Raw genomic sequence first — 16,482 nt, 5'->3', positions numbered from 1 at the left:
AATTGTAAATAATTGTCTGGAAACTTTATTACAATTGAACTGTTTGCAATTTCAAAAATTTCTGCGGATGCATTTTTCAAAAATTTGTCAATACAGGTTAATAAATGAATTTCATGTTTTTTTTCATTATTCATAGGACCTGCAAAATCTGTTTGTATTTCTTGGTTAGGGAGTCTACGTGGTTTATTAGATTGATATTGTATAGCAGGTATGACTGATTTAAGGTTTTTACCAAACGCTGTGGAGGATTTACAATCTATTGAACGGACAAAGCGATCGCGGTTCATGTATTGCCACCAACAATGTTGGGCCATACAAACCATTCCGCAGCCGACCGGGCAACTGGCATATAGGTCCCTGATGATGGTTTCTTTGTTTGCGTTGGGGATGGCCACCTTCTCGTCCATACACGCACAACCGCTACTGAAGTGAAGGTCACGCCAAAAACTGTGTAGGTAGGGGTTTAATCGTGTCGACTTGTCCTCGTCTGATTGTATAATACGTCTCTCATTTCCTTGAGCACTGCGTCTTTGCTCGTCAGGGATGCTATGAGATCCTTGTTTAATACTTTGCCGATTACTTTCTCAAAGGACTGAACTTGAGGGCTATCAGTGAGAGTGGTGCTTAGATTTAAATTGGATGGTGATTGGAGGGGCGTATTTGGTATGTTGTCTGTTGTCGGGATGAAGCTTTGGGTGCGGATTTTCCTTTCGTTGCTGAGGTTTGGATCATTGTTGAGGACTTTGAGACCGAATTTGCTAAAAAACTGTCCAACTGGTTTGTAGAGTTAGAATGGGCTGAAAGCAGTTTTCAATTGTTTACCAATTGAGCACGTCAACAAATTGAAAAATTTGAGTTAGTAGCGTTAATTGAGAAAGGAATGTGTGTTTTAACATTGATTGACAGGTCAAAGTTTTTGAATTCGTTAAATTGTATTGGTATTTGATAAGCGGGAGATGCTTGATTAGGACTTCGTGACGCAAAAATTGGTGTTTGAGGTTTATTTGGTAGTCTAGATTGAATAGTATTATTAGTATACGCTTCAAGTGATGGGTTGTTTGATTGTAAAAAAGTGTGAACTGCAATATTGGTATTTATGTTATTGGTATTATTTGTTTTCTTTTTTGACCAGAGTTTTGCGGGACAAGTGTTAATTGATTTTGAGTTAAGCGTACTTGAGCTTCATAATTGTTATTAAAATTAGAGTGATTAGATAGAGATAACTTTTTATTAACTTTGTGTTAATTTTGTTTATAGTATTTCGCTGGACGTTTTTTAAAATATCTTCAGGGAAGCATAACTGCGGAGCATGTTGGCGCCACTAGTGAACAGAAGCATGAGCCATCAGACCAACAGAAATGAAATCAAAACTCAGGAACTTGAAATTTTGCCAAAACTCAAAAAAGGTCAAAACTGAAAATTTTTACAAGTTGGGACCGAAAATTTGTCCACCCCCCCGATTTTGGGAAGGGAAAACCTGAGCAAGCCAAGGTTTTAGCACACGGTTAGGGTAACCCCTAAGCTATCCATGGACCCAACGAACATCCTTGCATCATACCTACAAGTGATGCTATTAGCACTTATATGGTGCAAAAAGTGCATTTTTGGATATTTTGTCATTTATTGTTAATTTTGCTAAATTGTTAATTCTATGATCCCTTAAGTGTTTATTAAAGGTCATTTGTCATACATTTGAGGCATTTAGAGTTACGTATGTACCATCAGTGCTTATGTCAACAAAAGCAAATAGTGCGGTAATTTGACATTTACTATGTAAACATTGACTTAAATCACTTTATTCGATTAACCAATCAGAGATCAGTGACAATGATGTTATAAATGATATTTAGCGGATTATTTACTTTAACCCAATTGTCTGAATAGTGTAAACATATTGTATTTAGAACCACTAGAAACTGTCATAGGGAGCAGTTGGCTCTCAGATTGACTATAATTTGATTCTTCATCAACTTTAGTCTTTTGCGCTAAGTTTTGCTCGATCTTAAGATCTCGCGCGTTATAAGTTAGTTGAGCTTTCTTAACAAGAAGTTAACAACAGTACTAGCTTTGGGCTGAAGCCTTACAAACTTCAGCACGAGATTGGATATAGATTATCACCAAGGATTTTCTTAACTTCAATCACAAAAAATTAAAGTTACAGTCCTTTATTACAACTGAGCGACTAATAGTTACTACGCGAGTGTTAGTCGATAGCAACCGAGCGAAGAACCAGGCCGGCGTAAAACTCGAGAACCAGGCCGCGAAGTTGGGTTCCGCTGAGATTCTTGAGCAGCCGCAACATTTGGTCCGCCGACCCGGACAACAACGACAACACGAACAGATACCCGGACAACAGTGACCCGGAGAGCAGTAATCTGGATAACAGTGATCCAGACAGCAGTGACACGAACAGAGACGAATCGATTCGATTTTGGTGGACCATAACGAAATCCTTACGATGGCTGGAAAGAGCCCCGATAGACATTGGAAAACGACTGACTACAAGATGTCAGGCCAACTCAAGAAGCTAGAAAAGGAGCAAACCGAATTGCTGGAAACCTTTGACCGGCATGACACTGCCGTAAAAGCACAACTAGCCCAGAATAAAACAGTGACAGCTGAAAGAGTGTATCGATGCTTCTTTGAGACATATGATGAGCTGAAAGAAAACAGACAGCAACAGAGACAACTCCTGAAGCCAAAGTACTTAGAGAGTTTCGATGCCGACACTGAGCGAAAATTGGGCGAAAGGAAAAAGGTACTGCAATGGCTCATCGAGAAGGTACCAGGACTCAAAGAAATTGAAGAGTATCGTACTGAAGTCATTAATTGGAAAGACGTGATCCGACTTGTCAAACCGGAGCAAAAGCGCATGTCAACTCATATCGAAATGGCCAAACTTACAGATCTACTTAAAAAGTACCAGCAAACCGTAGAGAGTGGAAATCAAACATCGTTGGTGTCATCTACATTGGCAGGTGATAAGGACCCAAACGAGACTGTAATTGATACAGGAAACGGAGTGACAGAAAATGTCGAAGAGAACGTTGAAGTAACTTCTAGGCATTCTGGAACGCACCGAAGCAAAAAAGAACCCAGTATTGCCAACTCACGTTCATCAAGGAGGCGCGAGATTGAGAACTTAGAACTCGAAAACATGAGAGCAAAGAAAGAAGCCGATCAACGGCTGCGAGAGCGTCAAAGTCAGCTAGAGAAGGAACGTGAGGAAATAGAATTGCGTCGACGGCAAGAAGAATTACGCTTACAATTACAGCACCAGCAACAACAACAAGAGGAAGAGTTGCGTTTACAACTGACACAACAAGAAGACGAATTGCGCTTGCGGCAGCATGAGCGAGAGCTTGAAAATGAGAGGAAGAAGGCCGAGGCTGATGAGGAAGAAAGAGTTCTAAAACTGGAACTGACTAAGGGAAGCTCAAGAACATCTGGATCAGAAGCAGGTGATATCGAAAGTGTGAGATCCAGACGAAAGCCAGCAATATCGCAGGACTGGCTCAAATCCGTAGCCGAGCAGTCCGATCCTAGCCGGCCACTATCACCAAACGTTGTGGTCGACCCTCCTAAGAATGTCACACAGGACAGAACTAAAAAAAGGTTCAGTGCATACCCGAAAACTACCCCGCTGTTCCAACCGGGTGTAGGAATCTTCTCAGCCCCACGACAGGAACCAAGCTTTCTAAAGAGATCAGAAATCCCTACATCAATTAGGGTGGCAGATCCGCCAGTGCATTTGTCCAGGACGACGTTTCAACAGCAAGGAACGTCAACAGTGAAAAACAAGCAGAGAAGTCAAAGTCCCAAACACAACTCCCGCGACAGATCGATGGAGAATCGTAATCAAACGACGTTGAGCCAACCCACACCACAAGTTATATATCAGATGCCAAGTGATGGCTCAAGAGGATTACCAAAACTGAAGTTAACAGAGTTTTCAGGAGATCCTCTAGAGTGGCCTGAGTGGTGTGAACTCTTCGATGTAATTGTTCATCAGAAGAAGCTAAGTGATACTGAGAAGATGCAGTATCTGAAGACCAGCCTCACGGGTCAAGCGAAAGCAGCAATATCGGGATTGGGCTTCAGCTCACAGTCATATTATCAAGCCTGGGATGTTCTCTGCAAGAAGTTTGGCAGACCGAGAGTCATAGTCGAAGCTCAACTTAAGAAGATATACACTCATCCACCAGTTAGACACGATGACTCCAGTAGCATTGTTCGATTTGCAAACGTAGTCACAAACACAGTAAACGTTTTGACCAGGCTTGGATTTCAACCTGACCTGGAATCGGAAGGAGTTCTGAGTTCAGCAACAAGAAAACTCTCTCTTCAACTCAAAGAGCAGTGGCTACGTCACCTACAGGATCACCAGCTACTGGCAGCAAACTTGATTGTTTTCAAAGACTGGTTAGAATCAACAGCTTTCATACATGAGGACTTGTTAGCTCAGACAAGCTCTAAGTTTCAGAATCGGGAAAAGCCGAAAACCAGTACATTCGCATCAAATGCTGAAGATTCTACAAAACCAAAGAGTTTGGAATGTCCACTGAAAGATGGACAGCATGCGATCTGGAATTGCGAGAAATTCAAATCAATGAAACTGAATGAACGACGAGAGCAAGTTCAGAAGCTCAGACTGTGTTTCAATTGTCTGAGACCTGGTCATCGATCAAGGGATTGCAGAAGTAAAACTTGCAGTGTCCCCAATTGTGGACGACGACACAACAAACTTTTGCACAGTGACTTCTCAAAGAAGGAGGCTACAACGAGTGTCTCAGACGCTACAACAGCACTAGCAACTAACATCACACAAGGAGGACTACCTGTAGTGCGAATTAAGCTCGTAAATGGAAACCACAGCCTGAGCGTACTAGCGATGTGTGATACAGGATCATCAATCTCATTTGTGGACAAGTCAATTGTATCTACACTGCAGCTGCAAGGCAGAAAAGCGTCCTTATCAGTAGCAGGAATCCACGGATCTGAATACGTCAAGACTGAAATAGTGCCGATAGCTGTTTCAGCACACGAGAAGTCGAGACCATTAACAACAGTGCAGTTCTATGTGCACGAGAAACTGAAACTGGGTGACCAGACGGTGGACAGGAATTGAAAGGCCGCTACCCACATTTGAAGAACTTGCCGAATCAGAGCTACAATCTAAATGAAGTTCAAGTTATTCTTGGACAAGACTGCTATGACATCCATCACCCATTAGAGTTTAAGAGGTCCGACGACAAGGCTGCACCGTGGGCAGTGAAATCGAAAATAGGATGGGCCTTAAGTGGTCCCCTACCAGCGAAGCAAGCGGCAACTCTTGCTACTACAGCAACCTCAGTGTCAGAGGACAAATTAGCGAGCCAGTTGAGTAAGTGGTGGGACATCGAATCCTACGCCTCCAACTGCGATGTCACAGGCCAGTCAAAAGATGAACAACGTGCAATCAAGACGTTGGAACAAACAACGCGATTCACGGGTGAAAGATACGAAGTTGGACTTCTGTGGCGAGAGGACGAAGTGAAGTTGCCGAACAACTTCTACTCTGCAATGGGGCAACTCAAGTCCCTAGAACGACGCCTACAGAAGGATGATACGTTACGACAACGCTATCAGGAAACAATTGACACCGATTTCAAAGCTGGTTACGTTCGCAAAGTCGATCAAACTGAACTGAACGAAACCAGAGACGAACTGCAATGGTATTTGCCACATCACCCCGTCATCAACCCGCATAAACCGGAGAAAGTCAGAAGAGTTTGCAATGCGGCAGCCCAGTATCAAGGTGTGGCACTCAACGACAAACTTCTATCTGGACCAGACCTTCTACAGAGTCTGGTCGGAATAACTTTTCGATTCCGAGAACATCAAATAGCGCTATCAGCCGACATAGAAGCGATGTTTCTTCAAATTGGTGTCCCAAGCGCTGACAGCCGATGCCTACGTTTTCTCTGGAGAGACAATCCAGAACAGAGAATAGAAGTTTACGAGTATACACGACACGTTTTTGGGGCGAAGAGCTCGCCAACTTGTGCAAACTACGCTTTGCATCAAGTGGCGAAAGATAACGCGAACAACGACGAAAATCTCGTCAGAACGGTTCAACGCAACTTCTACATGGACGACTTCCTTAAGTCAGTCAGTACCCCCCAAGAAGCAATCCAAATCTACCAGAAAGTCAGAGACGTACTCAGCAAAGGTGGATTCAAACTGACGAAATGGATAGCAAGTGACGAAGAGGTCAAGTCACAGATCCCAGAGACAGACAGATCAACGAAAGTTGTGAAAACTTTCGAAGCTGAACCTCAATCATCATCAATACTTGGACTAAACTGGAATGTGGAAACAGATAGTCTCATTGTCTGTCGTGGAACTGAGCAAGAGGTTCCAGCAAAAATAACTCAGAGAATTGTCCTATCCTTTGTCTCAGCAGTGTTTGACCCACTGGGGATATGTTCACCCTTCACGATACGAATGCGGTTTCTGCTCAAAAGCATTTGGGCAGCAATGGGACAAGCATGGGACAAAGAATTGTCAGCAGAACACTCAAAACTGTTCAGTGATTGGTGTTCTGAATTGAGAGAAATAAGGACGATGTCAATAAATCGACTTTATTTCGAAAACAGATGTACAAACTTGAGACTCCACATCTTCACAGATGCATCAGAAGAAGCGATGTGCATAGTGGCATACCTGCAAGATGAAGCAACGTTAAAACTAACCTATGTAATTGGAAAATGCCGTGTAGCACCTATCAGACACACGACGATTCCGAAGTTAGAACTTCAAGCCGCCGTTTACGGAGTTCGTCTAAAGAGACAGATACTGAGAGAACATGACGTGAAAATCGACAAAGTCTATCATTGGACTGATTCATCAACGGTGTTACAGTGGCTACAATCAGCTCACAAGAAGCAACAAGTGTTTGTTGCAAACAGAGCAGCTGAAATACTGGAGAGCTCTTCCATGGATCAATGGAGACATGTCAAAGGCATCGAGAACCCTGCGGACATCGGCACTAGAGGAATGTCTATCGAAGGCCTCAAGGAATCCGTGTGGTTAAACGGGCCGGCATGGCTCCACACAGATGAAAAAAATGGCCAAAGCCGTGGTGCCAAGCGAACAAAATTGAAGCTGAGCAAGCTACAAGTACTGTAGCCGCAGTAACTAAACTACATCAACCATTTGTTTGGGACCGATACAGCAGCTTCAATAGAATCAGAAACTTTATTGCCTACTGCATGAGGTTCAAGACGAAGCAGAAGGGACTTCTCAAAGCTGAGGAGATCCATGGAGCAGAACAAATTCTGTTGCGATTTGTTCAAGCCGAAAGCTTCCCGAATGTTTCGAAGTCGATAACAAACAGCAAGGAAATCTCAAAAACATTGAACATCGCCAAATTGTCACCCTTCATAGAGGAAGATGGAACAATTCGAGTGAAAGGTCGACTGAAGCATTCAAACCTCGATTACAATGCAAAACATCCAATACTGTTGACAGCAAAGCATCCAGTAGTACAACTTCTGTTGGAGAGAGCTCATCGTGACAACCTACACGAAGGCACAGAATACGTGAGAAACATGCTCCAACAAGAATACTGGATCATTGGAATACGAAATGCGTTACGAAAAATCAAGTCCAGATGCATCAAATGCAGACACAGGAACGCCAACCCAATCCACCCACCGATGGCGGACCTACCACGAGAACGACTTGATGAACATGTTTTCCCATTCACCCATACCGGAGTCGACTACTTCGGACCCATAGAAGTGAATTTCCTACGACGTACATTGAAGAGATGGTGCTGCCTCTTCACTTGTCTGACAACCAGAGCAGTACACATCGAAGTTGCACAGTCATTGGACACCGAGTCATGTCTAGCGGCAGTGACAAGATTCATCGCACGACGTGGCTACCCAAGTACCATCATCAGCGACAACGGCACGAACTTCGTTGGAGCAGCCAAGGAACTCAAAGCATTCATGGACGAATGGGACAAAGCTAAGATTGAAAGTGACTTAGCTCAGAAAAAGATAGTTTGGAAATTCAACCCTCCTGGAGCGCCACACTTTGGTGGAATCTGGGAAAGACTGGTTCAAAGTTGCAAGAAAGTGATGATTGCAATCTTGGACAACCGAAGCCTCACAGACGAGGTACTCAGTACAACGATGTGTCTTGTGGAGCAAACTCTCAACGCAAGACCCCTGACAGCAGTAAGTGACGATCCAGAGGATTTGACAGCTCTTACACCCAATCACTTCCTGCTAGGACGAGAAAACGCAAGTGCACCATTTATGCCATCCAGTGAACGCTACCATGATCTCAGAAAGTCATTCAAAACGGCTCAAGCATATGCGGACATGATCTGGAAGAGATGGACTCGTGAATATCTTCCACAATGGAATCAGAGGTCAAAGTGGTCAAAGGAACATGTGAGAAACCTGAAAGAAGGAGAACTTGTTTGGATGGTAGACGAGTCAGTGAAACGATGTGAGTACAAGATGGGACGAGTCATCCAAGTCTTCAAAGGCAACGATGGAGTCGTACGATCAGCGAGAGTCAAGATGGCACATGGCGAATTTAACAGGCCGGTGGTGAAATTGGCGCCAGTCTTCTAAGATGGTGTTTCCGAGATCGAAAACAGGGCCGGTGATGTTGGCGCCACTAGTGAACAGAAGCATGAGCCATCAGACCAACAGAAATGAAATCAAAACTCAGAAACTTGAAATTTTGCCAAAACTCAAAAAAAGGTCAAAACTGAAAATTTTTACAAGTTGGGACCGAAAATTTGTCCACCCCCCCGATTTTGGGAAGGGAAAACCTGAGCAACCCAAGGTTTTAGCACACGGTTAGGGTAACCCCTAAGCTATCCATGGACCCAACGAACATCCTTGCATCATACCTACAAGTGATGCTATTAGCACTTATATGGTGCAAAAAGTGCATTTTTGGATATTTTGTCATTTATTGTTAATTTTGCTAAATTGTTAATTCTATGATCCCTTAAGTGTTTATTAAAGGTCATTTGTCATACATTTGAGGCATTTAGAGTTACGTATGTACCATCAGTGCTTATGTCAACAAAAGCAAATAGTGCGGTAATTTGACATTTACTATGTAAACATTGACTTAAATCACTTTATTCGATTAACCAATCAGAGATCAGTGACAATGATGTTATAAATGATATTTAGCGGATTATTTACTTTAACCCAATTGTCTGAATAGTGTAAACATATTGTATTTAGAACCACTAGAAACTGTCATAGGGAGCAGTTGGCTCTCAGATTGACTATAATTTGATTCTTCATCAACTTTAGTCTTTTGCGCTAAGTTTTGCTCGATCTTAAGATCTCGCGCGTTATAAGTTAGTTGAGCTTTCTTAACAAGAAGTTAACAACAGTACTAGCTTTGGGCTGAAGCCTTACAAACTTCAGCACGAGATTGGATATAGATTATCACCAAGGATTTTCTTAACTTCAATCACAAAAAATTAAAGTTACAGTCCTTTATTACAACTGAGCGACTAATAGTTACTTCGCGAGTGTTAGTCGATAGCAACCGAGTGAAGAACCAGGCCGGCGTAAAACTCGAGAATCAGGCCGCGAAGTTGGGTTCCGCTGAGATTCTTGAGCAGCCGCAACAGAGCAAGATTAGCTTTTGAATGAGGAGAAAATTTCATGGACATTTTTTAAGTAGTGATTTGCTTTGCGGGTAAATTCAAATTTTGAGTTAAATGTGCATGTGGTGAATGATCGATGTTTAATATTTGATTATCAGGAGTACGTTTTTGTGTAGTTTGAATTTGCGTATCATTTATATTGTCTAAACCAAATTTAGTGAGATGTAAAGCGGAAATATTTGTCTTTTTGTAGAAATTTAGCATCTGATTTTATTTTTGATAAAGTAGCAAATAAAAAATTTTTTATCAAATTTTGAAAGTTTTTTTGCTTGTTGTTACGGGTTACGAGCTATATAATCCACTAAGCCAATTCTAGCTCCAGGTAAATGTTCGATTTTGAATTGGAAAGTTAAAAAACAATCTTTCCGTCGTGACAAACGACTATTAAAAGATTTGTTAGAAGGATATTCTTTTTAAATTGAAGGAAGGTCTTGATGGTCGGTTATAACTGAAAACTTTCTTCCACCTAATTATTACTGTATCGTTTTTCATTACCATTCAAAAAAATTAGAAGCAAATTATTTTGGCTTCCAGCTATCAACTGTCAGTTATCCGAGTGCTGGTCCGAGGTAGGAATCGGAAGCCTCACATTAACACAAGTTTTGAGTTGAAGGTTTTAGTGAGTGCTGTCAGCGTGATTTGCGATGCGAGTTTTAGTAGCATTAAAATGAACAGTTTGCACTTCATTCTAAGTATATTTAGTTGATTTTCGAAATAATAGTCTTAGAGGGTAGCAGAGTTGAGCTAAGTTCGGAATAAATTTACTAATATAACGTAGGGAGCCCAGAAAAGAACGAAATATTTAAAGTGTATTAGGTGGTTGAAGAGCAAGAATGGCAGAGGTTTTAGATTCGAGAGGGGTTGTTCCTGATTGCGTAGTATTGTAACCTAATTCTTGTTTGGCGAATTGAATTTTAAGTTTATGCAAAGGTTATCTGCATTTAACTTTTTAAGACATTCTGTGACTAAATTAAAATGACCTTCTTCGGAGCTTTTGCTTACAATTAGTATGTCGTCAGGAAAACAAGAAGTGTTTTTGAGGCCTATGAGAGTATAATTTACGGCGTTTTGGAACTCGGCAGGCATATCGATGAAACCATGAAAACTAGTTTTGAATCGATAAGTGTCAGTCATGTCACCACTTATAATATGGAATTTTTGGTGTTTTGCAGTTTCGGGGTCACAATTCAACTGACTATAGGCATATTTTCAGTTTTATGGTGGAGAAGAGATTTTTATCAGATGGTTCCATTTTTTGATCTGTAATTTTTTTTTTGAGATATAGAAACTATCAGTGTTTCAATATTTGGCATCCAACAATTGTTTTGTGGATAGATTTTTTAAGTAACTTCGATTACTTTTGAGAATATTTCAAATTTCGATGTTAACTTTGTCTTATGAATTAGTAGGTACTCTTCCACCTTTTTGATGTTTTGGTTGAAAATGTTTGTAAAATTTTGATTTGACAATATGTAATTTAGATCTTCCAATACAAGAAATAAGATTTGGAGATAGATATTTTGTTTTATTTTTTAGTGGGCACTGATTTTTGAAATTGTTGATCATGTTACCTGCGATTGAGTTTAAAGTTTTTATAACTGATATGCCGAGCTCATCAAACAGATCTCTGCAAATGAGTGGTTTTAGAACGTCTTTTAATACAGGGAAATGAGAATCTTCAATTCGCCAACTTTTACATTTTATTGGCGTCTGCATCATGCCAAATACAGGAATGGACTCATTCCCGAAAGTTTTGGGGCTTTTAGAGGGTGCAGTTGTCAGCCATCGAGCAAGAGATGAGTTGTTAATAATTTTTGTTGCTAGTGATTTGTTTAGGATACTGCTGACATAACCAGAGTCATTTAGGAGGCTCACTTTTGTTTTTCCAATTTGTAGAATTGTGTTTTTCAGTGCAATATGAAGAGTGTTATTCGCAATGCTGGCCTCCATATTGCCAGCAGAACTATCGTAATCAAGTTCACCTTTTGGTTTATAATTCGTGTTTAAAACAGCATTAACAGAATTTTCTATGGTGTCACCATTAATAAAGTTCACATTGGAGTGGGATGCTCTAGTAGCGGTGGATTTTGGTTTTCGACACGCACGAGTAAAATGGTTTTGCCTTTAGCAAAAAATTTGTCCTTATGATTTGCTGGCCAAGTGAGGTCGCAGTTTCGACACAGTTGATTTGCCGGTCGAGTTTGTATTGGAAAATTTTGGACGTTGATTCGAGTTACGAAGTTGGTGTTGTGGTTTTATAGCATTCACTTTTAGAGTAGACCGACTGTTGGTGATTTGTAATTGATTTCACGGACCAAGTTCCATGTTGATTGGCAAAAGTAATGCTTGGGCAGGTTCGACTATTTCTTTCATAAGTCATTCTCATTTTCAAAATCTTGCCTTTTAGCAAGAAAATGGTCTTTGATTAAAAAGCTCTCTTGCTTTCCAAGTTCATAGTTTTCTGACAATTCCTTCCAATTTCAATAGAAATGTTTCTTCAATGGATTCTCCTTATTTGTTTTGTTGTAAAATGCATATACTTATCAAAGGCGCTGCTACATACAATCCTCTTTCCTTTTGTTCCAAGGCAGAGGTATAGCATGGAGACAACTTTGCGTTCTGCTTGGTTCAAGGATTATCACAACACTTGATCCCAATTTCTAGTTATCGTTGACAACGATTTTCCCAATTCTTCTTTCTAGCCAGTCATTCACGTTCTGATTGAGCAGATGATCCTCGAATTGTGTTTTTGTAGATCGATTCGAGTGGGAGTTGTACCTATTTCGGTTGAGAACCAAGTAGGATGTTTACAGTGGTATTCTCTTTGGCCAGGAGGGCCAAGTTCGCCAATATTTGCCTCCTCTCCCATTTGAGAGGGTGGTCCGAGCTTGGTTTCTCCCAAAAAAGGCTCTAAGCCCAATGAAGATCGTTTTTGAGCTGGTGGCTGCGCCATGTCGTACGCAATCAATATTGTGTATTTAACTTGAGGTCCGAATCACTGTCAGTCTATCGATTTTCTAGTTTCGCAAGGCGCGTACAATTAACACAATATCGAAGTAGAATTCGTTTAGCGAATTACCTATCTCTCGCTTGTGTACTATACTTGATAGTAGATACAGTTGTAGATTGTTCACTTGACTTTGGCAACTAAAATGAGATGCAAAATAAGGAGAATGAGTCAAATTGAAACTCGAATAACAAGAGTGACATAATACCTGAACGAAAAAGGTCCCTATGCGGGATTGGGGGCAACAGAGTTGCACCTGAAAACATAAATAACAATAACTTGAGGTACTAAAATGAACTTAACCTGACTTCTGATAAACTTCCTTCAGAATAAGTACAAAAATAAATTAAATACATCGTTTTTGAATTACACTGCACTAAATTAAAATGAGTTTATTATGTACAAGTTTTGTTTTGTCAAGTGTTCTCTATAACTTTTTGGCTTTCTAATGAGACCTACAATAATGTCAAGTTTCTAGTTGGTTTAATTAGACTTTTATGACTTCATCAAAACATATTCGCATAAGTTCTTAATTTGGAATTTTACACCTTTCTGTTGTGCTTCTCTGTTAATTTTCTCAATTTCAATTATAATAGTTCCCATTGTCTTTCTTATGATTCGCAGTCCCTTCTGCGATTTGTTTTTGTTGGATTGTTGCACAGCCACGGAAACTCAAAATAACTCGCAATCAGTTGGCTTCTGATATCACTCTTAGTTTAATTCTGTATAGCTCTTTACAATTTTGTTCATATGTAAAAATGCTAGATTACCGTTTTCGTCTGTCCTTTCGATTGTGAATTCCAATTTCTTGTGAACGTTGATGAGTTTTCTACGTAAACTATCTGGTTCACGCCAACAGTGCAAATTATCTCGTCGAAATGTGTTTCGAATGTCTGTCTTTCTAGTTCTGGTTCCCGGTCTATTTAGTTAATTTTCTGTCAATTGTAGAACACCACACTAAGGCCTTTTTTATAGAGCTAATTATCAATTTATTGGCATTTCTCATGAACACAACTCACATATTTTTCAAAATTGACTCCTTTTCCTCTTTTAGCGACGTTACGGTTGCATTCAGTGGAGAGTTCGATTTAATTTTAAGAGTCATTATTGACAATCTCTTTTGATGACTTGATCTGAGGTTGAATTGATTTTATCCACGTTTTTTTCCAGAGTTATTGTAATCACTTTTGTCAATGCTAAGTCATCCACGTGACAACACCACATGTCATTGCATTTAAGACAGTAATTTATCACGGATATCTTCAAGATTGATTTCACGTTTTCTCTAGATCTTTGGATGCGTTGTCACTTGAATACAGGCTCCTCCAAGCTAATTCAATTGCTTAATTAACCTGGACGTTCGGTTTTAGGTTTTTCATGTCCAAAAAATATGCTCTTGCTAGGATCTAATTTTATGGATTCAAGTTTTAATCTGCTCATGGAGCGATGCCGTCTCGGTGCTTTATCAAAAATGGTGTGAAAATTTAATTCAATTTGCATTCCAAATTGTGATATTATCGACTGTTGTAGACAAAACGGGATGTTGTGATCGTTCTTCTTCGTGCAATTTTGTTAGGCTATAAGTCTGACGGAGTGTGCTTAAATTGAACGTAATTTTGATCAAGTTTTCGCTTAATAAAGAACTCTTTTTCATGTCAAGCAACGCATTGTTGATATATTTTTCCAATTTATTCCAATGCTATTCCCAGAGCCAGCAAATTCTTGAAAATGCGAGTCATCAAGCATCTGCGCCAGTTTTTTGTGATACGATTGCCTCTTTATCGTATGGCATCCAGTAGGCTTTCAAAAGGTTCAGCTATGATGTCGTATTTTTAAGAGATTTTGTCCTTATCAAGACGCCTTCATCCGCGTAGCATTCTTAAAGAGGCTTCAATTTCATAATTTTTTGCGTTTAGTTATGCTTCCCCGGAGCTTGCAAGCTAATCTGTCTTTGTCTGACACTTCATTAACACTTCATTACACTTCATTGAACTTATCTCGGTTTTGGATATTTTGAGCCATAGGATAGCAGATCTTTAAGAAAATTTGTAATGTATTGGCGCCAAATTTTTCAATAGACTCGAAGCTTTGCTCCTTGAAAGGCGTATTTGGAAGGCTATGGAAACAAACATTTTTGCATTCAAAATTATGCGTTCACTCTCACTCACTGTCGGTCCCTGCGTCCACAATCGCCTTTTTTCAATTGCTTTGTTTAGTTTTGTTATAAGTAGCCTTAGTTAAAAGCTGCGTGCATCCTGATCAGAGAAAACATCATTTTTTGTAACGCAAAAAAATAGAAGATTATGTAAAATCATTATCAATTCACTTTTGAACAAAATCCTACCTATTCCATATTCCTGCTTCTCTAAATTTCTTAGATAATCAGGAAAAAAAATTCGTGTTTTAAGTTTTCTTCAGAACTTCCTTCAGCCAACACGATAGCAAGATTGGAGTCATTTAAACAAGGACTTGAATTGCGGACAAAGAAGACTGTAGGTAACAAGTTGGCCTTGTTTGCAATTCGTTCCAATCTTGCCTAACATCTACTTCTGACCTATTTGGACATTCCGTTATACTCTTCAAACGCCAATGATAACGCTGTTTTTGTTTGGAAACAATTTGCTTCGTTAACTGGATAACTAGATTACCTGATTTCAGCTAGTTTTTCACGATATTGCTTGCTGAGTCGGAAAACCTACTCACATGGAACTAAGTTTCGAAAAAAACTTGTGAAAAATGGTCTCAAGATCACTAGCAGGGACAGAACAAGCCACCTTGAGAGCAAAGAATGCAGTCAGTGCTTTCTTCATGCTAAAGAAAAACATTGTCAAAACTGCATCCGTGAGTCTGAAATTGAACGCTTGCTCTAGCTAAATTTTGCATTAATCTCAGAGGGCTCACAAGGTTGGAAGGCTAGCAAGACAGAATTGAAATGTATTGAGAATGTACGGCTCAAAACAACGAAATGGATTCTCAATAGCTCCGAATTACTGTACAATGAGAGACTGAGCTACATAAAACTCCGCGCTGTGTCAATGTACCACGGGCTTCAGGATATCCTCCTATTGTCAAAAGTCTACCAACGCGAGGACAACATCAACTACAAGTGTCTTATCCATCGATTCAGAGTGAACTGTAGAAGCGACACATTTTTAACACTCCAGCCGTCAATTACGTCAAATTGAAATTGACCTTCCACTTCAGAATTCTGTTGGATATAAATGGAATCTCAGTAGCGGTAGGCAAAGTTTTTTCGATAAAAATCGTACACGGTGCTCCAATGACAAATAACCAACATCTGTTCGAATATTTCAAACACCAGTTCAATGACAATGATATCTGCATTTTGTGACTTGGTTTCATCTGCGAAAACTGCAAGAACATATGCAAAGTAATGTTTCAGTTGTAATTTTACTCCGGAATATCAAGATTCTGTTTTTTTATTTTTAAATCCGGGCTATCATAAATGTACACTTCACAACTGCTTCGAAACGGAAGCTGTTTTGCTGCAGGTATTCGCGAGGTCACAAGGTTTAAAATTATTAGATCTGTGATTTCTAATCGTATTATTAATTGTGCTATTTTCAGTATAAAGGATCAATTAAAATTTGGTTCAAGGCAGTAATTTTCGAGGAAGTATACAGATAGGCCTATAATTTTCAGTATTTTGGGCTGTTTTCTATGAATTTGGGTTACAAAATCTATTACCGATTTTAGGGCTATTCACAATTCAACTTGTTTAATAGAAATAAAAGAAACTAAAAGCCGATTCGTCTTA

General features: G+C 39.9%; 1 protein-coding gene across 1 annotated transcript; it reads left to right on the top strand.

Annotated features, from left to right (window-relative positions):
• The first annotated feature begins 5,562 nt into the window (after window positions 1-5,562).
• Window positions 5,563-15,889, top strand: LOC142354594 (uncharacterized). The gene is made up of 4 exons (XM_075406922.1): window positions 5,563-5,926; window positions 6,068-6,257; window positions 6,639-7,070; window positions 15,685-15,889. Exons 1-4 carry the CDS (start codon window positions 5,563-5,565, stop codon window positions 15,887-15,889), a joined length of 1,191 nt encoding a protein of 396 aa, XP_075263037.1.
• The last annotated feature ends 593 nt before the right edge of the window (window positions 15,890-16,482 follow it).

Source organism: Convolutriloba macropyga, chromosome 15 (assembly GCF_964194025.1).
Source record: "Convolutriloba macropyga chromosome 15, txConMacr16.3, whole genome shotgun sequence".
NCBI classification, from domain to species: Eukaryota; Metazoa; Xenacoelomorpha; order Acoela; family Convolutidae; genus Convolutriloba; species Convolutriloba macropyga.
This window is presented reverse-complemented; position numbering and strand designations above follow the sequence as displayed.